This window comes from Notolepis coatsorum (assembly GCF_963971535.1).
Source record: "Notolepis coatsorum genome assembly, chromosome: 11".
Lineage (NCBI taxonomy): Eukaryota > Metazoa > Chordata > Actinopteri > Aulopiformes > Paralepididae > Notolepis > Notolepis coatsorum.
The window spans coordinates 2,425,194-2,446,944 of record NC_140175.1 but is presented as its reverse complement, the minus strand read 5'-3'; the positions used below and the strand labels follow the sequence as shown (position 1 = coordinate 2,446,944).

General features: G+C 46.9%; 1 protein-coding gene across 1 annotated transcript in view; it reads left to right on the top strand.

The window, feature by feature from the left end:
• The window catches only part of LOC311236468 (leucine-rich repeat-containing protein 41-like), a gene marked incomplete at its 5' end in the record, with an annotated part of 50,285 nt that overhangs the window by 13,159 nt on the left and 15,375 nt on the right, over positions 1-21,751 (top strand). Inside the window, 3 exons of the mRNA XM_084324147.1 lie at positions 4,522-4,647; positions 4,754-4,826; positions 11,228-11,528. Of these exons, the coding sequence (XP_084180273.1) occupies positions 4,522-4,647; positions 4,754-4,826; positions 11,228-11,411 (383 nt within the window). The 3' untranslated portion in view covers positions 11,412-11,528. The remainder of the gene's footprint in view (positions 1-4,521; positions 4,648-4,753; positions 4,827-11,227; positions 11,529-21,751) is intronic.

Sequence of the window (21,751 nt, the reverse complement as noted above, 5' to 3'; positions counted from 1 at the left end):
TTATCCGTGCGCGGCCCGAATGTGCTTGCGTGCACGTATAATATTGATCATCTAGCGTTTATTTGAAAACGATTCATAAATAGGCAGACAAATAACAACGTTCTGGAATATTACAGTAAAAGACGATTTTCACAGAATGGTCCAGAATGAACTGTTTTTTATCTCAAAACGAGTGCTTTTCTAAATGCTCTGAAACGGAAATGAAGTGATAAAAAACCAATCTGCCTTGACAGCACTGACTGGAAAAGCAGTCTTTGATAAGCGACGGGCAGATTAGACACATAGCCATAATTTAAAACATAGATTAGGCGATATTAACGTTAACATTGGAGCGGACCGTGGCATTCAGGGGGTAAAAAGGAAAACCCGGTGTGGCACTCAAAGTGTTAAAAACAGTGAAACCAGATAGAAAAAGTAGAATAAAAGAATTTGGATAAAATCATGAGTCACTAATTAAAACAAAACTATAGAACAGTGAGGACAAGAAAGAGTGCCTATGTATGACCAAAGGCCTGTCTGAACAAATGTGTTTTTAGTTGTTTTTTAAAAGAGTTCTCAGAGGGGGCAGTTCGCAGGTCCAGGGGGAGAGCGTTCCAGAGCCTTGGTGCCGTCACCTCGAAGGCTCCATCACCCCTTGTTTTCAGCCTGGACCTGGTCGCGTGTATCCTTTCCGCAACTGAATTCGGTTTCCGGGTTCCTCTGATTGGCCGCGACCCCCACGTGACCCGCCCCCCTATCCACCGCTCTGCCGCTGCCGCGTGCGGCAGAGCGAGCAGCCGCGGACTCGCTCGCTTCCTCAATTTATACGCATGGAAGTATTGACTGAATGAATGAATGAATGAACACTTTATTTAACAGATTGCAGAATGGGTACAATACAGTACGGCTCAATACACACAATTGTTAAGGGGATGCAGACCTGAGAAAGACGTTTGTCTTGTTTACATCAGGGTCCCCCATTTTCAATTCATATAGAATGACTACGCCGTAACAAATCATTAAAAAAAATATACCGTTAACTGGAATATGTTGTGCCTTTACACATATGTTGGATTATGTAATTGGTTTGTCATGACAAACAAATAAAAAAATCGCGATTTACCCGCTGGCTACAACAACACACATGACTGCGGGAAGGATACACGTGACCTGGGGACCACCAGGAGGTGCTGACCGGCAGATCTGAGTGAGCGGGTGCTGGTGTAGGGATGGATGAGTGCAGTGATGTAGATAGGGGCCTGACCGTGAAGTGCTCTGAAAGTGAAAGTGAGGACTTTGAAGTGAATTCTATACCACTGTGTACCGGGAGCCAGTGCAGGGATGCCAGAATGGGAGTGATGTGACATGATTTTTTTGACCTTGTGTGTAGCCTGGCTGCAGCATTTTGGACCATTTGTAGTTTGTCTGTGGATGATTTGGTGAGACAGGTGGAAAGTGAGTTGCAGTAGTCAAGCCTAGAGGAAATAAAAGCATGCACGGACAGTTCTAGTTCAGAGTGAGATATGATGGTGCGTAGTTTTGCAATGTTTCTGAGGTGAAAGAAGCAGGTGCGTGTGAGTGTTTTGACATGTTTGTCTAGGTTTATAAAAAGAGGAGGAGCCACGCCAGGTTTTGTCAACAAAGAAAATAGATGCTGGAATAACAACAGACTGCTGGTGGAGCAGGTCTGAAGAAGTAGGAGAAAACATGTCAAACACTGTTATAATTAGGGATGTTCGATATTGGCTTTTTTACCTATACCGATATTGTCCAACTCTTAATTTCCGATACCGATATCAACCGATAACGATATATGCAGGGTCCCCCCCCCCAAAAAAAACTGAATAATTTCAGGTAATTAACATTACATATCTCTTGTCGTGGAATTAACATTATGCATACTTTTGACAATAAATAAAATCTGAATTTGTTCTTACTTGCTTGCCTGGGTAAATAAAGGTTAAATAAATTTAAAACCGATACCGATCATTTCCGATATCACATTTTAATGCCAATATCGGCCGATAATATCGGACATCCCTAGTTATAATATAATACAATACAATGTAATGTAATACAATACAATGTAATACAATACAATGTAATGTAATGTAATACAATACAATGTAATACAATACAATGTAATGTAATACAATACAATGTAATACAATACAATGTATTTTGTATTTGTATTTATTGGTTTAAAATACAGAGACAGTGCATATTAAGGAACATTTGACTGTAAATATGCCAGTTTAGCCAAGTTGGCTAATTGTCAACTGTAGTCTCTGGGGCAGGTGACATGAGCACAACAATAATTAAAACATAGTACAATAATTAAAACACAGTAGGAATAATTAAAACACAGTAGGAATAATTAAAACACAGTAGGAATAATTAAAACACAGTAGGAATCAGTATAGGTTACAATACACTAAAATACATACAAATAAATACATTAAAATACATTACAATACATCCCCTCAGTTAAAATGGTCGCACACTTGACCATCTCTCAACCATGATTTTAAGTTAATTTTAAATGAAATGTAACTTTGATACTCCCTGAGCCGTGTTGGCAGACTGTTCCAGGTGTGGGCTGCTCTCATGGAAAAGGCTGTCTGACTAAAAGCAGACCTCCTGTTTGGGACTACACAGTCCCTCTAACTACAGAACTGGTATATCTGTCAGCAGAACTACACAGTCCCCTCTGACTACAGACCTGGTATATCTGTCAGCAGAACTACACAGTCCCCTCTGACTACAGACCTGGTATATCTGTCAGCAGATGCTTTCTGTTTTATGAAAGTACAGAGGGGGGGAGGAGCCAGGCCATGTAGGATTTTATAGGTAAGGCAGGCATCTTTGAATTTGACGAGATTGTCCCAGCTCAGTAGATTCTGGTTTGCTATGCTATAACAATGGTGGTGGCTGTTTGTTTTCCTGTCCAGAACTTTCACAGCCTGATGGTAAACTACCTGACCAGATCGTAGTGTTGTACAGGAGGCTTGTGTCCAGCTAGTCAGACAGTATGTTAAGTGTGACATAATAATGGCATTAAAATACAGTGCTGCTGCTTTTGTTGACAGAGTTTCTGATGTGACGGAAGTTTGATAAGTGAAACTTTGCATTGTTTACTACCGATTTGATTTGTTTTTTAAATGTAAGATTGGAGTCCATTTTTATCCCAATACTATAGTATAGTAATACAATACAATAATACAATACAATGTAATGTAATACAATACAATGTAATGTAATACAATACAATGTAATACAATACAATACAATGTAATCTACTATGATGTCTCTGTGTCAGAGCTCTCTCTCTCTTTCTCTCTCTCTCTCTCTCTCTGATGTCTCTGTGTCTCCTCTCTCTCTCTCTCTCTCTCTCTCTCTCTCTCTCTCTCTCTCTCTCTCTCTGATGTCTCCTCTCTCTCTCTCTCTCTCTCTCTCTCTCTCTCTGATGTCTCTGTGTCTCCTCTCTCTCTCTCTCTCTCTCTCTCTGATGTCTCTGTGTCTCCTCTCTGTATCAGAGCTCTCTCTCTCTCTCTCTCTCTCTCTCTCTCTCTCTCTTTCTCTCCGTCTCTCCTCTCTGTATCAGAGCTCTCTCTCTCTCTCTCTCTCTCTCTCTCTCTCTCTCTCTCTGTGATGTCTCTGTGTCTCCTCTCTGTATCAGAGCTCTCTCTCTCTCTCTCTCTCTCTCTCTCTCTCTCTCTCTCTCTCTCTCTCTCTCTCTCTGATGTCTCTGTGTCTCCTCTCTGTATCAGAGCTCTCTCTCTCTCTCTCTCTCTCTCTCTCTCTCTCTCTCTGATGTCTCTCCGTCTCTCCTCTCTGTATCAGAGCTCTCTCTCTCTCTCTCTCTCTCTCTCTCTCTCTGATGTCTCTGTCTCCTCTCTGTATCAGAGCTCTCTCTCTCTGATGTCTCTCTCTCTCTGATGTCTCTCTCTCTCCTCTCTGTATCAGAGCTCTCTCTCTCTGATGTCTCTCTCTCTCTGATGTCTCTCTCTCTCCTCTCTGTATCAGAGCTCTCTCTCTCTGATCTCTCTCCTCTCTGTATCAGAGCTCTCTCTCTCTCTCTGATGTCTCTCTCTCCTCTCTGTATCAGAGCTCTCTCTCTCTCTCCTCTCTGTATCAGAGCTCTCTCTCTCTCTCTCTGATGTCTCCGTCTCTCCTCTCTGTATCAGAGCTCTCTCTCTCTCTCTGATGTCTCTCTCTCCTCTCTGTATCAGAGCTCTCTCTCTCTCTGATGTCTCTCTCTCTCCTCTCTGTATCAGAGCTCTCTCTCTCTCTCTCCAGGACTCTCTCTGATGTCTCTCTCTCTCTCTCTCTGATGTCTCCGTCTCTCCTCTCTGTATCAGAGCTCTCTCTCTCTCTCTCTCTCTCTCCAGGACTCTCTGATGTCTCTCTGTCTCCTCTCTGTATCAGAGCTCTCTCTCTCTCCAGGACTCTCTCTGATGTCTCTCTGTCTCCTCTCTGTATCAGAGCTCTCTCTCTCTCCAGGACTCTCTCTGATGTCTCTCTCTCTCCTCTCTGTATCAGAGCTCTCTCTCCAGGGCTGCAGGCTCTTTGAGAGGTACGAGGACGAAAGCTTCCTGCAGCAGCTGGTGGCGTCTCTGAGGAACATCTCATCCCTCCGCTCCCTCAACCTGTTCAGGAACCGCCTGGGTAATAACTCTTCCACCTCAGTCACGGATCATGTTATTATTCACGCAGCGTCCGAACGTTGAAGATGTACATTAATAACAAGAGACGCTTCTTCTTGTATCGACAGCCAAGAACGTGCCGATGTTGGCTGAGCTGTTTGCTGGAACCTTGGCCAGCAGAGTGACCAAGCTGGACATCAGGTGGGTCTGAGGTGATGAGGTCTGAGGTGATGAGGTCTGAGGTGATGAGGTCTGAGGTGATGAGGTCTGTGGTGATGAGTTCTGAGGTCTGTGGTGATGAGGTCTGAGGTGATGAGGTCTGAGGTGATGAGGTCTGAGGTGATGAGGTCTGAGGTGATGAGGTTTGTGGTGATGAGGTCTGAGGTGATGATGTCTGAGGTGATGAGGTCTGTGGTGATGAGGTCTGAGGTGATGAGGTCTGTGGTGATGATGTCTGAGGTGATGAGGTCTGTGGTGATGAGTAGGGATGGGAATCGAAAACCGGTTCCCGTTGGGAGCCGGTTCCTAATTGTCCGATTCCTGGAATCGCATGCCTCCGTGACTATCGATTCCTCTTATCGTCAAAACAATAACGTTAGCGCCACGCATGTATCCATGGCAGACTATTTGATTCCTTAAGGGCTCGAAATTGCCTGGGTTTTGGTCATATGCTCCCGAAATGCTCCCGCTGTTTGACTGTTTCTAAGTGCAGTGATTGAAAACTACTCGAATGCTTTAGAACCGAGTCATTCATTTAATTCGGGGCAACCTAACAGCCACGGAGCTAACGCTGGCTAATCAGGCTCATACAGACACACAGAGAGAGATAACAGCTGACAGCAGGTAGTACAGGTACAAATACAAAAAAAAGGGGTGGGGGCTGTTGTGTAAACCTTGTACTCTTTAGTTCACATATAATAAGAGACAGAGGGTTGACTGTTTACTAGTAGGTAAGTCAGGAAGTACCGTGCAACATACAAATCAAATTTATTTATAAGGCCCGACAACACACGTTAATGTCCCCATGGGCCGGACACGTCTTCTTTAAACAAGTCAAGAAGAAAACATAACAATAAGTCAAGAACAGAACAAGAACACCATAAGGTCCAACAAATTTAAAATAAATGCAAATAAATGAAAGAATGCAAGCACTCCCAGACATACCCCACGCGAAGGTAAGGAAAAACTCACTAAAACCTAACGATAGGGAAAAATGCTCCACAGGCAGTGTGGAGGAGAGAAACCTTAGAAGGGCCATTCAAGGGGGGATCTCCCTTCTTAGATGTCGGTGATAGTAGTGTTGCAGACTAACAGTTGGTAAGCATGCACTCAAGTGTGTAGTGAAACACAGATGAGTGCATGCAATAGCAACTGAACATTTTGAAAGATTAAAGATAGAGCTGATAGCAACTGAACATTTTGAAAGATTGAAGATAGAGCTGATAGCGAATATTTGAGGCACAGGGGCGGAGCAAAGAGGGTCGCGTCCTCCCCGTCTTAATCACGGGACATTCAACACTCCGGTCATTGCTCAGGGACAGCCGGAGACAGGGAGATAGGGGGCGGCGCAGAGAGGGTTGCGAACTCCCCGACATCATCGCGGGACGTCCGGCACTCCGGTCACCACTACGAGACCTCCGGAGACAGGAGGGCACGCAGAGAGGGTCGCATCCTCCCGGCCTTCATCACGGGACGTCCGACACTCCGGTCAGCACTCCAGGACAGCAACTCACAGGGGGACAGGGAGACGGGACAGGCGTTACAGCTCATGTGATTGTAGTGGGCGGACATAGCAATAGATACAAGTGGTAAGCATATATGTGAATAGAGTAGATATATGAAGTAAGCATATTATGTGAATAGAATAGAAGTACTTAACCCAGCAATGAAACCGCGTTGACACATCAGTTGACAGGACCACGGACAGATGACGGTAAGTAACTGATCCAAGGCCTCGGTGGTGCATGTAGAGCAGTCACTGCAATCTTGGCCAAGACCCCGAGGCATCCATCACCTTAGTCAGCGCTAGGAGACGGGCACTCAGAGATATGGGGGAGGGAAGGGAAGGGGGGGAGGGAGGGGGGGAGGAGTTAGAGAGTTCCCATGTTTGTGGTGCTGCAAAAAAGCAGACATGGGGGAAAATAAACTTCCCAACTAAACTAGACAGATTAATCTAAAGGTCAGTCCCCGACCAGGTGAGATCAGGGTAGGTTGAAGGAGAGAGAGAAAAGATGGGTCTTAAGCAGGGATTTAAAAGCTTCGACAGAGCAGGCGCCCCTGATGACGGCAGGTAATTTGTTCCACAGGTAGGGAGCGCGGTAGACAAAGGCTCTGTGGCCGGCGGATTTTTTTTTAACCCTAGGAATCGATAGAAGCCCCGCATTTTGTGAGCGCAGAGCACGAGCGGGCGAGTATCGGGAGATGAGATCGGATAGATAGAGCGGTGCAAGCCCATTTAAAATTTTGTAGGTGAGGAGTAGCACTTTAAAGTCAGATCGGGCTTGAATAGGAAGCCAGTGTAGGGTGGACAAAACTGGTGTGATGTGATAACATTTTCTAGTTCTAGTTAGTATCCGTGCAGCCGCATTCTGCACGAGTTTTTGATGCTTGAATTAGGTAGGCCTGAAAAAAGTGCATTACAGTAGTCCAGACGTGATGAGACAAAAGCATGAATCAGGGTTTCAGCATCAGCCAGAGTTAAAATGGGGCGAATTTTTGCGATATTACGAAGATGGAAGAATGCAATTTTGGTGACATTTTTTATATGTGCATTAAATGAGAGGGAGGAATCAAAAATGACTCAGAGGTTTTTTATGGTGGAGCTCTGGGATACATGACGGGTATCAAAGTTGAGGGAGATGTCCTGAAACAGGCCTCTGTGGTTTGGGGGTCCAACAATTAACATCTCAGTTTTATCTGCATTAAGGAGTAGAACGTTTTGCGACATCCATTTTTTGACGGCAAGCAAGCAGGCCTCAAGGTTTTGTAGTTGGGAGGAATCATTTGGCTTAATAGGTATATATAATTGGGTGTCATCAGCGTAAAAATGAAAATGTATGCCAAATTTGCGTATGATATTGCCGAGGGGTAGCATGTAAATCGAAAATAGCAAAGGGCCCAGGACAGAGCCTTGTGGGACACTACATTGCACTGGGAGGGTCTCAGATGTTAAATCATTATAGACCACGCAGTGTGTTCTATCAGTTAAATAGGATTTAAACCAAGCTAGTGCGAGACCCCGAATGCCAACATGATTCTCAAGCCGACCTAGAAGAATCGAGTGATCGATAGTGTCAAAGGCTGCACTGAAATCAAGCAATACTGTAAGAGCACAGAAGTTAGGTTTGAGTCAAGAGAGAGCAGTAAGTCATTTGTGACTTTGGTAACCGCTGTTTCGGTGGAGTGTAAGGCTCTAAAGCCAGATTGAAAAGATTCATTAAGATTATTGTTTGATAAATGGTCAGTAAGTTGCGTTGCGACGATCCGTTCTAACACTTTGGATAGGAACGGAAGATTGGAGATAGGTCTGTAATTTTTCAAGATTAGAGGGTCGAGGTTCGGTTTTTTAAGTAGTGGTTTAATGACGGCTGATTTAAAGGCCAGGGGCACCACGCCAGTAGACAAGGAGGTGTTGAAGATATTGAGTAGGGCAGGGCCTAGAGTTGGGAAGAGTTTTTTGATGAGAGTTGCTGGAAGAGGGTCAAACAGACAGGTTGAGGGTTTAGCCGCGCCAACCAGTTTAGAGAGGGCACTAAGTGAGAAGTTTTCAAGGCAGCATAGCGTATGGCTGGAATCAAAGTCATGGGGAAGGCCCATCAGAGGTTGGGAGGGACTCTGATTGTTGAGTAAAGCAACAATTTCATCTCTAATGAGGTAAACTTTCTTGGTAAAAAATGTCATGAATTCGTTAGCCGAGAACGCATGGTTTAGGGCACTTGGTTGTTTCTGCGTAAGTTTTGCACGGACAAACATGTCCGTGTAGCAACACAAGCCAATACCTTACAGCAGGGGTTCCCAAATCTAAAAAACGTTTATGCAGTCAGGCCACTGAACTTAGAAGCAGGCCAGGCCAGTGTTTCTAGTTGCAGCAGCGCAATAGTTAGATAACCTAGGTGGGGAACAACCAGGAGATCACTGCAACTTACACAAGTTTGATCTCAAGTGACTACCTGGTAAAATAAAGGTTAAATAAAATAAAAATCTCTCTCTCTTGCTCTCACACACACACAAATGGAGCCGCATGTGATTGGTGGAGGCGGGACCCTTACAAAAAACTGTTGTTGCTAATCATTGACACATGCTAGCCTGTAATAATCCCCCCCAGAAAAATCTACTTTGCATTTGATATATTGCAAATATATGCCATCACACACACTGGCATTTAAAGGGTTAGAATTATAAAATGAATATGTGGTGTTTCTCTCTGTTACTCTGTTACTCTCTGTTTCTCTCTGTTACTCTCGTTTCTCTGTTACTCTGTTACTCTCTGTTACTCTCTGTTACTCTGTTTCTCTGTTACTCTGTTTATCTGTTTCTCTCTGTTACTCTGTTACTCTGTTTATCTGTTTCTCTCTGTTACTCTGTTACTCTGTTACTCTGTTACTCTGTTACTCTGTTACTCTGTTACTCTGTTACTCTGTTACTCTGTTTCTCTGTTTCTCTGTTACTCTGTTTCTCTGTTACTCTGTTACTCTGTTACACTGTGTTACTCTCTGTTACTTTGTGTTACTCTCTGTTACTCTGTTACACTGTTACTATGTTACTCTCTGTTACTCTCTGTTACACTGTTACTCTCTGTTACTCTCTGTTACTCTCTGTTACTCTCTGTTACTCTCTGTTACTCTCTGTTACTTTGTGTTACTCTCTGTTACTCTCTGTTACTCTCTGTTACTCTGTTACTCTCTGTTACTCTCTGTGTCTAGAAGCCTAACGTAGCTCTGTGTTTCTGTCTCTGTGTCTAGAAGCCTAACGTAGCTCTGTGTTTCTGTCTCTGTGTCTAGAAGCCTAACGTAGCTCTGTGTTTCTGTCTCTGTGTCTAGAAGCCTAACGTAGCTCTGTGTTTCTGTCTCTGTGTCTAGAAGCCTAACGTAGCTCTGTGTTTCTGTCTCTGTGTCTAGAAGCCTAACGTAGCTCTGTGTTTCTGTCTCTGTGTCTAGAAGCCTAACGTAGTTCTGTGTTTCTGTCTCTGTGTCTAGAAGCCTAACGTAGCTCTGTGTTTCTGTCTCTGTGTCTAGAAGCCTAACGTAGCTCTGTGTTTCTGTCTCTGCGTCTAGAAGCCTAACGTAGCTCTGTGTTTCTGTCTCTGTGTCTAGAAGCCTAACGTAGCTCTGTGTTTCTGTCTCTGTGTCTAGAAGCCTAACGTAGCTCTGTGTTTCTGTCTCTGTGTCTAGAAGCCTAACGTAGCTCTGTTTCTGTCTCTGTGTCTAGAAGCCTAACGTAGTTCTGTGTTTCTGTCTCTGTGTCTAGAAGCCTAACGTAGTTCTGTGTTTCTGTCTCTGTGTCTAGAAGCCTAACGTAACTCTGTGTTTCTGTCTCTGTGTCTAGAAGCCTAACGTAGCTCTGTGTTTCTGTCTCTGTGTCTAGAAGCCTAACGTAGCTCTGTGTTTCTGTCTCTGCGTCTAGAAGCCTAACGTAGCTCTGTGTTTCTGTCTCTGTGTCTAGAAGCCTAACGTAGCTCTGTGTTTCTGTCTCTGCGTCTAGAAGCCTAACGTAGTTCTGTGTTTCTGTCTCTGTGTCTAGAAGCCTAACGTAGTTCTGTGTTTCTGTCTCTGTGTCTAGAAGCCTAACGTAACTCTGTGTTTCTGTCTCTGTGTCTAGAAGCCTAACGTAACTCTGTGTTTCTGTCTCTGTGTCTAGAAGCCTAACGTAGCTCTGTGTTTCTGTCTCTGTGTCTAGAAGCCTAACGTAGCTCTGTGTTTCTGTCTCTGTGTCTAGAAGCCTAACGTAGCTCTGTGTTTCTGTCTCTGTGTCTAGAAGCCTAACGTAGCTCTGTGTTTCTGTCTCTGTGTCTAGAAGCCTAACGTAGCTCTGTGTTTCTGTCTCTGAGTCTAGAAGCGTAACGTAGCTCTGTTTCTGTCTCTGTGTCTAGAAGCCTAACGTAGCTCTGTGTTTCTGTCTCTGTGTCTAGAAGCTTAACGTAGCTCTGTGTTTCTGTCTCTGTGTCTAGAAGCCTAACGTAGCTCTGTGTTTCTGTCTCTGTGTCTAGAAGCCTAACGTAGCTCTGTGTTTCTGTCTCTGTGTCTAGAAGCCTAACGTAGCTCTGTGTTTCTGTCTCTGTGTCTAGAAGCCTAACGTAGCTCTGTGTTTCTGTCTCTGTGTCTAGAAGCCTAACGTAGCTCTGTGTTTCTGTCTCTGTGTCTAGAAGCCTAACATAGCTCTGTGTTTCTGTGTCTAGAAGCCTAACGTAGCTCTGTGTTTCTGTCTCTGTGTCTAGAAGCCTAACGTAGCTCTGTGTTTCTGTCTCTGTGTCTAGAAGCCTAACGTAGCTCTGTGTTTCTGTCTCTGTGTCTAGAAGCCTAACGTAGCTCTGTGTTTCTGTCTCTGTGTCTAGAAGCCTAACGTAGCTCTGTGTTTCTGTGTTTCTGTCTCGGCTCCTCGTTCAGCTTCAACTACATCCATCCGAAGGACCTGCTGACGTTCGGGAGGCGGCTGTTGGAGCTGCGTCCGCCGCAGCGCCTCACCCTGGTCCTGAGGGTGAACCACTGGCACCGCGACCCGCCCACCTGGGCCGCAGCCCTGGCCACGCTGCGGCCCACCTGCCACCTCGTCACGGATCACCTGGAGTAGTCTGCAACATGTAGAGCCACAAGCTCCTCCCCCTGAGCCCAGCCTGGAGGACCTCAACATGTAGAGCCACAAGCTCCTCCCCCTGAGCCCAGCGCCTCAACATGTAGAGCCACAACAGTAAGAAGCATTTTGTACAAAAGTATTCTGTACTTCTGTATGACAACTATTAAAGAAACTTGAAACAAGCTCCTCCCCCTGAGTCCCCCAACACGCTGATAACCATAATCACCAGGGATGTTCAATATTGGCTTTTTTACCGATATACCGATATTGTCCAACTCTTACTTTCCGATACCGATATCAACCGGTACCGATATATGCAGGGTTTCCCCCCCTAAATTTTTTAATAATTTCAGGTAATTAACATTACATATCTCTTGTTGTGGAATTAACACAACATTATGCATACTTTTGACAATAAATAAAATCAGAATTTGTTCTTACTTGCTTGCCTGGGTAAATAAAGGTTAAATAAATGTAAAAGAAAATAAAAATAAATGATATTTTTTTTACCGATAATTTTCGATATTACATTTTACTGTATGAGAATACGTTACATTAAAAAAAACACACAAAGAAAGTTGTTTGTGTGTGTGATTGACAAACCGCGACAGCTATCGAGATTACAGGCCTTTACCTGCCGGCTTCCCTGATTGGACGTGAGCCCAGGCCACGCAGAAACATCCAGAAATGCATTCCTCAGGCACTGTGACTCTCTTGCATCATCCTACTGGTCTGTGACGACCTTTCGACCTTTAGGCCTGTTTTGTATCAGTATTGAGAAGAAGCAACACAAGCAGTCATTTTCTGATAAACCACTTAGGGTTAAACCACTGTGCCAGATCTATAGAAGCAGAGATAGATCTAAACCACTGTGCCAGATCTATAGAAGGAGAGATGGATCTAAACCACTGTGCCAGATCTATAGAAGCAGAGATAGATCTAAACCACTGTGCCAGATCTATAGAAGGAGAGATGGATCTAAACCACTGTGCCAGATCTATAGAAGCAGAGATAGATCTAAACCACTGTGCCAGATCTATAGAAGGAGAGATGGATCTAAACCACTGTACCAGATCTATAGAAGGAGAGATGGATCCAAACCACTGTACCAGATCTATAGAAGGAGAGATGGATCCAAACCACTGTACCAGATCTGTAGTAATAGTACTACTACTACTATTATTACTACTATTACTACTGCTACTATTACTACTACTATTACTGCTACTATTACTATTACTACTATTACTACTGCTATGACTACTATTAATAATAATAAATAATAATACTACTGCTGCTGCTGCTACTACTGCTACTATTACTACTACTACTACTACTACTACTACTACTATTAATACTATTATTACTACTACTGCTGCTGCTGCTGCTACTACTACTACTGTAACTGAGGGGTACAATTCCCTGACTGTATTACTAGATATGATACTTACTACCACTACCTTTGTACTTAATATTCGGCCACCCAGTACTCGGCATAAATATATTATGATGAACACTGTCACGTAGATGAAACGGATCCAACACAAATGTACGAATTAGAAATAGGTCTTTATTTCTACACAGCGATGGTGTGTAGAGCAAGCACTTAATCAAATCAATCACATTTATGAATGGGAATTAGTATGCACTTTTATGGCAAGAGTATTCGTCGGTATATCAATAGAGAATGTCCAATCTCTGAAGGCGCAGGTGGTACATATACGACCTGGAATAGTTTAAGGAATAACAGCAATGATACTTCAATGATTATAGACTGGATACACTAGGGGGGGTTAATCCGGTCGCTTGTAAGCCGACAGGAGTAGGAAGGGGGGGGGGGTAGAATCCGGCTGCCTCATCCGGCCAAGGGTATCCCAGGTGAACCCACTGTAGTGCCGTTCAATGCGCCGGCGATCCTTGGACCGCAGATGAAAGCAGATGGACTCTTTGTGGGCCGGCGTCCTCCGGTCCACGGAGGAGAGACGTGAAGCGACCTCGTCTTGCAGAGCGTCTCCTCACCTTGCGTCCTCTCCAGGGGGGGGGGTTCCAACACACGGCAGTGTCGGGGGTCTTTATCCATGGAATAATCAACGTATACAAAGCATAATCCGTGCCTGGGAAGGCGGGCTGTCGTCGGTAGAATAATCCGGTATGCAGGTCCACTCGCTCGTCGGCTCTGGGGCTCCTCGGGTGCAATCTCACATGGGGTCAATCATCCTGGATAAGCAGCCAGTTCTCTGCCCGAAACGATGGGGTACTGACTACGGTAGTATTCTCACCGCACGAAACACTATATATTAACAGACTATTATTAGCTTAATAGACTACGTCCAACTCGACGATATAGTGCCAAATATGACTATTCAAATATTAATATACACGATGTCTCAATACCGATGGTAGGCCGAACTTGGCCTTACTCCCACACGTGGCGTCGCGGGGAGGCTTTACGTCTGTCACTCTATTGGAGGGTAAGAAACTGGACTGAAAAGGAAGTCCTACTTTAGTAGCGCAGTATATATACGCACTATGAACAAATAGTCCCATTAGTGGTGCGGTAGCCAGATTCCTACGCGGAACTAGGACTTGTTCGTACATGTTGAGCGGTACGTTTGAACTGGGTCTGGGGGGTATGGCAGCCTGGCACCAAGGTCTCGACCAATAGTAGAATGGAGACTATTATGGGATGTTCAGTAGGCTAGAATGGATATTCAATGCATATTGTACAAGGAATATACAAGGGATATCAGGGAATATTAGAGAATATACAAATACAATTAAATATATATATATAATAAATATATATATTCGGTTTAATCTGGCCCTTCACAACAGCCACCCCCTGATTGGTCCCAGACCTAATCAGTTAAGCAGAGACAGATTAATCGCGTTGTCTATTTACACATAAGGGTTTTGCTGTAGGGGTCAGTCAACTTCACAAAGTCATAGGGTTATAGGGTCATGGTCATCATCGATTGTGTCTGGGAGTCGGGGCAGTTCTATGAGCCTCGCCACGGGACGGGTGTAAGTGCGACCCTGGACAAGCACTTCAGCTGCTCGGACCTTGCCGTCGGCACCGGTGATCACTTTGCTTACGCGGCCGGCCGGCCACATAGCTCTAGGCAGTGATTGATCAATAATCATGACGACTGTTCCTTCTGTCAAATTGTCTCTCTCCTTTACCCACTTCTGGCGGGTCTGTAGAGACGGTAGGTAGTGCAGTAGGAAACTGCTCCAAAACTTGTCGGCTAATACTTGGCTGTACCTCCACATTCGTCGGCCGTTCGCTTCTTCAGGCCGGTACATTGTCTGGGGTAATGCAGGATCTAGCCGCCCCATCAGGAGTGTGTTGGGGTCTGCGGAGATAACAGTGCTCAATCCACAGAACACAGGCTTCTTATTCTCAGCCTCCTCCTGACTGGCTTCCCTCGGGATAGGCGTGGGCCACTCTCCTTCCGGGAGCTTTAGGAATGCTGGGCCGTCACTGTAGACATTGCGACGGGTGAGGTCATCTAGGGGCATTCCCCGGGTGATGACGTCAGCTGGGTTCTGTTTTGTATCAACGTAGCGCCACTCTGTTTCTCCGGTTAACTCTTCGGTTAAGTCTTGAATCTCGGTGACTCTGACTCCCACGAAGACTTTGTACTTGCATGAGTCCGATTGGATCCAGGCGAGTACTGTCGTGGAATCTGACCACAGGATTGTTCTAGACACCGGTATGGTGAGCTCACGTTGGATGAGCGTGGCTAGGTGCGCTCCGGCTAGGGCTGCGCAGAGCTCTAGACGTGGGATAGATTGTTGCTTGCGTGGGGCTATTCTCGAGCGGGCGAGGACAAATGCTGTGTAGATCTCTCCCCCCTTTTCTTGGGCCCGCAAGTAGGCTACTGATCCGTATGCGACCTCTGAGGCGTCACTGAAGACGTGTAAGTCCATTTTACATGTCTCTGGCCTCACCGTGGGTGGGAAGTAGCTTCGGCGCATATTAACGCCTGGGAGTGAGTGGAGCTCCATCTCCCACTCTCTCCAGGTGGATGCAAGGTGTGCGGGAATGGGGTCGTCCCAGCCCTGGTCCTTGTCCCACAATGCTCGTACAATCATTTTTGCCCTGGTGGTGTACGGTAGAATACATCCTAGCGGGTCATATTGTCGGGCGAGTGTTGTGTACACACTCCGTCTGGTGGTCGGCGCCGCCGCCGGCCTTCCCTGCTCCGTAGTCAGGGGCTTGTGTCTGTAGTGAAGCGAATCTGTTTTGAATCGCCACACCAATCCCAGGGTCATCTCCTGGGCTTCTCCCGGGATTGTAGCCATCCAGGTCTCGCTGCTGGCTGCCTTGTCCTCGGAGGAGAGGCTGCGCAGTACTTGCGGATCGCTGCTGGCCCACTGCCTGAGATCAAAGCCGCCTTTGATCAATGAGGCGCGGAGTTTAATCAGGAGAGCCTCGGCTTCTTCCTGGGTTGAAAGGCTTTGTAGACAGTTGTCTACGTAGAAGCTGTTCTTTACGCTGTGTCGGACCTCTTCGTCCGCTGCTGGGTCCTCTGCTACATGTTTCTGTAGTGCAAATGTAGCACAGCAGGGGCTGCACGTCGTTCCGAAGGGGAGGACTTCCCATTGGTAGATGGCTGGGTGCTCATCTCCTGGCTTCTCTCTCCATAGGAACCGTAACAGGGGCTTGTCCTCCTCTACTAATCTCACCTGCAGGAACATTCCTTTAATGTCCCCGCTGATGGCCACCTTTTCCTGGCGGAAGCGGAGTAGAACGCCGAGTAGGGAGGGGCCGAGTGTGGGACCGGGCAGTAACTCTTTATTCAGATTTTGGGATCCGATCTGGTAGCTGCAGTTAAATACTATGCGGTCTTTACCGTTGTGATGGACCTTGTGGTGAGGCACGTACCACGATTCAGTGGTCTGGTCAGCCTCTTTTATGTCCATCTTTGTGACGTGTCCCGCTGTGATGAGCTTCTCAATCTCAGCGCGGTATACACTCTCTTGGGCGGGGTTCTTGGCTAAGCGCCGCTCCGTGTTCAGCAGGTACCGTTCTGTGGCGTCTGTCTTGGCGTGGAAAGTAGGCATTCCTTCTCGCCACAGGAGTGGCGTGGCGTATCTCAACACGCCGTTGACCGGGACTCTCTTGGTCCCTGTCTCGAGGAGGTGAATGGCGTAAATGTCATCTTTAGAGCGAATGTCTTTCTTTCCGTTCTTAAAGGGCATTTGTTCCAAGGTCCATAACCGCTCTACGTGTTGCAGGAGTGCGGTTTCTCCCTCTGTGACTCGGGAGTGGAGACATCTAGTGGCTGTACTTCGGTTGAGAGATTTGGCGAGCGGGCCTTGGAGAGTCCATCCCAAACGGGTCTCGACTGCTGCAGGACAGCCTCGGGGTCCGGTATGAACCCGGTCTATCGGGACAATGAGGTCTGCATGGTCGGAGCCTATCAACAGGGTCGGCATAGCATTGTCTATGAGCGGGATCGGTAACTTGCGCAGATGTGCATATTTCTCCATCAGCTTGGCGACGGGGTATGTGTACCGCGACAGTCCTATTTCTTGGCTGGTGAAAGCGTCTGTAATCTGGTACCGTCGCTCGGGCTGGCCGCTTGCTGCGATAGAGAATGAGACATTCTCGCCCTTTATCGTCTTCAAATCTCGTCTTATTGTCCGAATTGTCATTTGGGTTTCGCTTCCCCGCAGCCCTAGCTGGGCCGCAGCGGAGGCGAGCAGAAGGGTCTTCTCTGACCCGTCATCGAGGACGGCGTAAGTGTCCAGGACTTTATTCTGGTAGCTTAGTGTCACACGCACTACTTTTAGGAGTACTCGGGCTCCACTGCTGCTGGCGGGATCGATGTACATGACGCTCGCTTTGCTGCTGGATGGTGCGGGTGAAGGGCGCCGTCTGTTACTGTCGTGAAGTATGTCCAGATGGGCTCCATCGCACTTGGTGCACCTTTTCTTTAAGCGGCATTCGGCTGCCATGTGTGAGCGCGCACAGCGAAAACAGCGCTTGTTGGACTTTATCCATTGACTTGCTTCCTCCGCGTTCAGCTTGGGGAAGGAGTCACATTGCGCTAGCCAGTGTTCTTTCTCACAGTAGGGGCACACTATCTTCCACTTCTCCGTTCTGGAGGGGGTACTGTGGCTCCTGCTGCTCGGTACTGACTCCGATTGGGGCATCACAGTCACCGATCTTCTTCCATCATTTAGTCGTCTGGTTCCTTCTCTGGAGCCAGGGGTGCTCCGTCCGAATGTATCTAGCCGTAGGCTGCTGACTTCTCTCGCCAGGAAGTCTGCTAGATCGAGGAGGTTCGGTTCGGGGCCATTCGGGTCTCGGTGGTCTCTCTGCCGCCTAAAACGCTCCTGTCGAGCGGGCGGCAGCTTCTCCAAGATCCTTTCCACATTTGAGTTGGTGTAAAGTTCATGCCTCCCCTTCTCTCTCTGCGCTCCCAACATCCCTACCAGGGACTGCACTCTGATGGACAGGTCGTCCAGTGCTCGATTGTCTATTGCTGGGGGTAAGCGGTCGATGTGTCGGATCTCCTGGATCACGTAATCCCATATGCGCCCATACCTCTGGTCCAATGCTACCAGCGCTGCTGTGTATGGGGTGGTGGAAGTCGCGTAGGCGAGCGCTATATTATGTGCGCGGGGTACCTTTAAGTGCTTCAGTAGGATGGCGTATTTATGGCGTTCATCCAATACATCCACCAACATGGTCTCCAGACACATGCGGAGTTCTGTATACTGGGCCCGGTTCTCTTGGGTGAAGTCGGGTACCATAGGCGTGCCAATGTATGACGCTGACTGTGGATACATCGGCGAGCGTTGGGGGAGAGGCCTCCTAGGCGAGTCTCCTCCCGCTCCTTGGTATGGGCTGGTACCGGCAGTGTACCATGGCCCGCTTGTCCAGGTGCTGTTCCTCGGTGCGGGTCGTGCGTCGTGCTCACCCGTGTATAGAGTCGGGGGTCTGTAGCGCAGCTCCGCGGGAGTATAGCCTGGGCTGTACCGGACCTCCTGGTCCGGTAGAGTACTGTGCTGTCGTCGGGCGTGGTTCTCCTCCTCTTCCTCTTCGTCTTCAGTTAGGTCATCCAGTGCTTGTAGTCTCTGGTTTAGCCTCTCCACAGGATATGCTGCTCCTTCCCGGTTGCTAGGTCTCGCTTGGACCGGTGGGGGGAGGTGGTCTGTGGGGGGTATAGACCTCGTCTGTTGGTCAAGTTCAGGGTTGTTTACTCGGCTAGGGGATGCCGCCCTGGAGGTGTGTCTAGACGAGTTCCTGGAGCCTCTGGCGGAGGGAGAGGGTGTTGTCCGTCTGATCAGCTGTTCTATTAGTTGCGCTTGCTGTCTGTCGCGCTCTGCGTCCCGTAGAGCACCAGCAGCTGCTCGCTGGCTGTCTGCTCGGTCTCGGGCCACATTCTCTTCCCTCTGAATGCGTCTTATTTCTAGACGTATATGCTCTTCTTTGCTCCGCTGCTGGATCTGCAGTCGGTCGCGTTCAGCAGCGGCGTTCAGGCTGATGAGGAAGGCCTGCTGTAGGGTCCTCTCTGCCTCGCTGGGAGAAGGCGGTTGTATAGGGGAGCCTTCCCTCGGGGTACTCCTTGCGGAGCCTTGGAGCTCTATCTCCACGGTGCTCTCCCCGTCTTCTTCCGTGCCGAGTTCTGTCTCGGTAGCGTTGTATTCCTCCCGGGACTCGTCGGGGACTACTTCTTCAGTACTGGCGGGGTGTGAAGTCATGTCTGGTTCCCACTGGTCCCCACCGTGAACTTGGTCAGTTACATTAGAACCCGTAGGGGCCTCTATGGTCGGGGTAGTCTGGGCGTTGGGGTTAGACATACTTTTACTTTCTAGTTTTACCGCGTTTACTGTTAGTAGAAGACTAGGTTGTTGACTGACAGCGTAAGCCTCTAAGTACTGAGGGAGCCGTCGTTCGCGCTGCGGGCGTTGGTTAGGAGGATCGTTTCGTGGAGTGTTCATCATAGGCCATTTCAATATTAATAACACTATATTAATATTACACTAATTACCATCCGGCTCGAAGGACCAATTGTAACTGAGGGGTACAATTCCCTGACTGTATTACTAGATATGATACTTACTACCACTACCTTTGTACTTAATATTCGGCCACCCAGTACTCGGCATAAATATATTATGATGAACACTGTCACGTAGATGAAACGGATCCAACACAAATGTACGAATTAGAAATAGGTCTTTATTTCTACACAGCGATGGTGTGTAGAGCAAGCACTTAATCAAATCAATCACATTTATGAATGGGAATTAGTATGCACTTTTATGGCAAGAGTATTCGTCGGTATATCAATAGAGAATGTCCAATCTCTGAAGGCGCAGGTGGTACATATACGACCTGGAATAGTTTAAGGAATAACAGCAATGATACTTCAATGATTATAGACTGGATACACTAGGGGGGGTTAATCCGGTCGCTTGTAAGCCGACAGGAGTAGGAAGGGGGGGGGGGTAGAATCCGGCTGCCTCATCCGGCCAAGGGTATCCCAGGTGAACCCACTGTAGTGCCGTTCAATGCGCCGGCGATCCTTGGACCGCAGATGAAAGCAGATGGACTCTTTGTGGGCCGGCGTCCTCCGGTCCACGGAGGAGAGACGTGAAGCGACCTCGTCTTGCAGAGCGTCTCCTCACCTTGCGTCCTCTCCAGGGGGGGGGGTTCCAACACACGGCAGTGTCGGGGGTCTTTATCCATGGAATAATCAACGTATACAAAGCATAATCCGTGCCTGGGAAGGCGGGCTGTCGTCGGTAGAATAATCCGGTATGCAGGTCCACTCGCTCGTCGGCTCTGGGGCTCCTCGGGTGCAATCTCACATGGGGTCAATCATCCTGGATAAGCAGCCAGTTCTCTGCCCGAAACGATGGGGTACTGACTACGGTAGTATTCTCACCGCACGAAGCACTATATATTAACAGACTATTATTAGCTTAATAGACTACGTCCAACTCGACGATATAGTGCCAAATATGACTATTCAAATATTAATATACACGATGTCTCAATACCGATGGTAGGCCGAACTTGGCCTTACTCCCACACGTGGCGTCGCGGGGAGGCTTTACGTCTGTCACTCTATTGGAGGGTAAGAAACTGGACTGAAAAGGAAGTCCTACTTTAGTAGCGCAGTATATATACGCACTATGAACAAATAGTCCCATTAGTGGTGCGGTAGCCAGATTCCTACGCGGAACTAGGACTTGTTCGTACATGTTGAGCGGTACGTTTGAACTGGGTCTGGGGGGTATGGCAGCCTGGCACCAAGGTCTCGACCAATAGTAGAATGGAGACTATTATGGGATGTTCAGTAGGCTAGAATGGATATTCAATGCATATTGTACAAGGAATATACAAGGGATATCAGGGAATATTAGAGAATATACAAATACAATTAAATATATATATATAATAAATATATATATTCGGTTTAATCTGGCCCTTCACAACAACTACTATTACTACTACTACTATTACTACTACTACATTTTACATTTACATTTAGTCATTTAGCTGACGCTTTTATCCAAAGCGACTTACAAGTTCTGTACGACAAGTCATCAGGAAGGGCACAACTCTTATCAGCTGAGTAACAATGTTCATCAAAGTGTTGCGTGCTACAGTGTAGGTTAGTTTATTAGGACAAGTGCATGACAGTAAGGTTTTTTTTATTATTTTTTTATTTCAGATAATGGTTGAAGAAGTGCGTCTTTAGTCGACGGCGAAAGATTGGACGGGTTTCGGCTGTCCTAACTGGGGTGGGAAGTTCATTCCACCATTGTGCTTTTATTTCCTCTAGGCTTGACTACTGCAACTCACTTTTCACCTGTCTCACCAAATCATCCACAGATAAATTACAAATGGTCCAAAATGCTGCAGCCAGGCTACTCACAAGGTCAAAAAAATCATGTCACATCACTCCCATTCTGGTATCCCTGCACTGGCTCCCGGTACACTATAGAATTCACTTCAAAGTCCTCACTTTCACTTTCAGAGCACTTCACGGTCAGGCCCCCATCTACATCACTGAACTCATCCATCCCTACACCAACACCCGCTCACTCAGATCTGCCGATCAGCACCTCCTGGTGGTCCCCAGGTCCAGGCTGAAAACAAGGGGTGATCGAGCCTTCCAGGTGACGGCACCAAGGCTCTGGAACGCTCTCCCCCTGGACCTGCGAACTGCCCCCTCTGAAAACTCTTTTAAAAAAACAATTAAAAACACATTTGTTCAGACAGGCTTTTGGTCATGCATAGGCACTTTTTTTCTTGTCCTGACTGTTCTATAGTTTTTGTTTTAATTAGTGACTCATGATTTTATCCA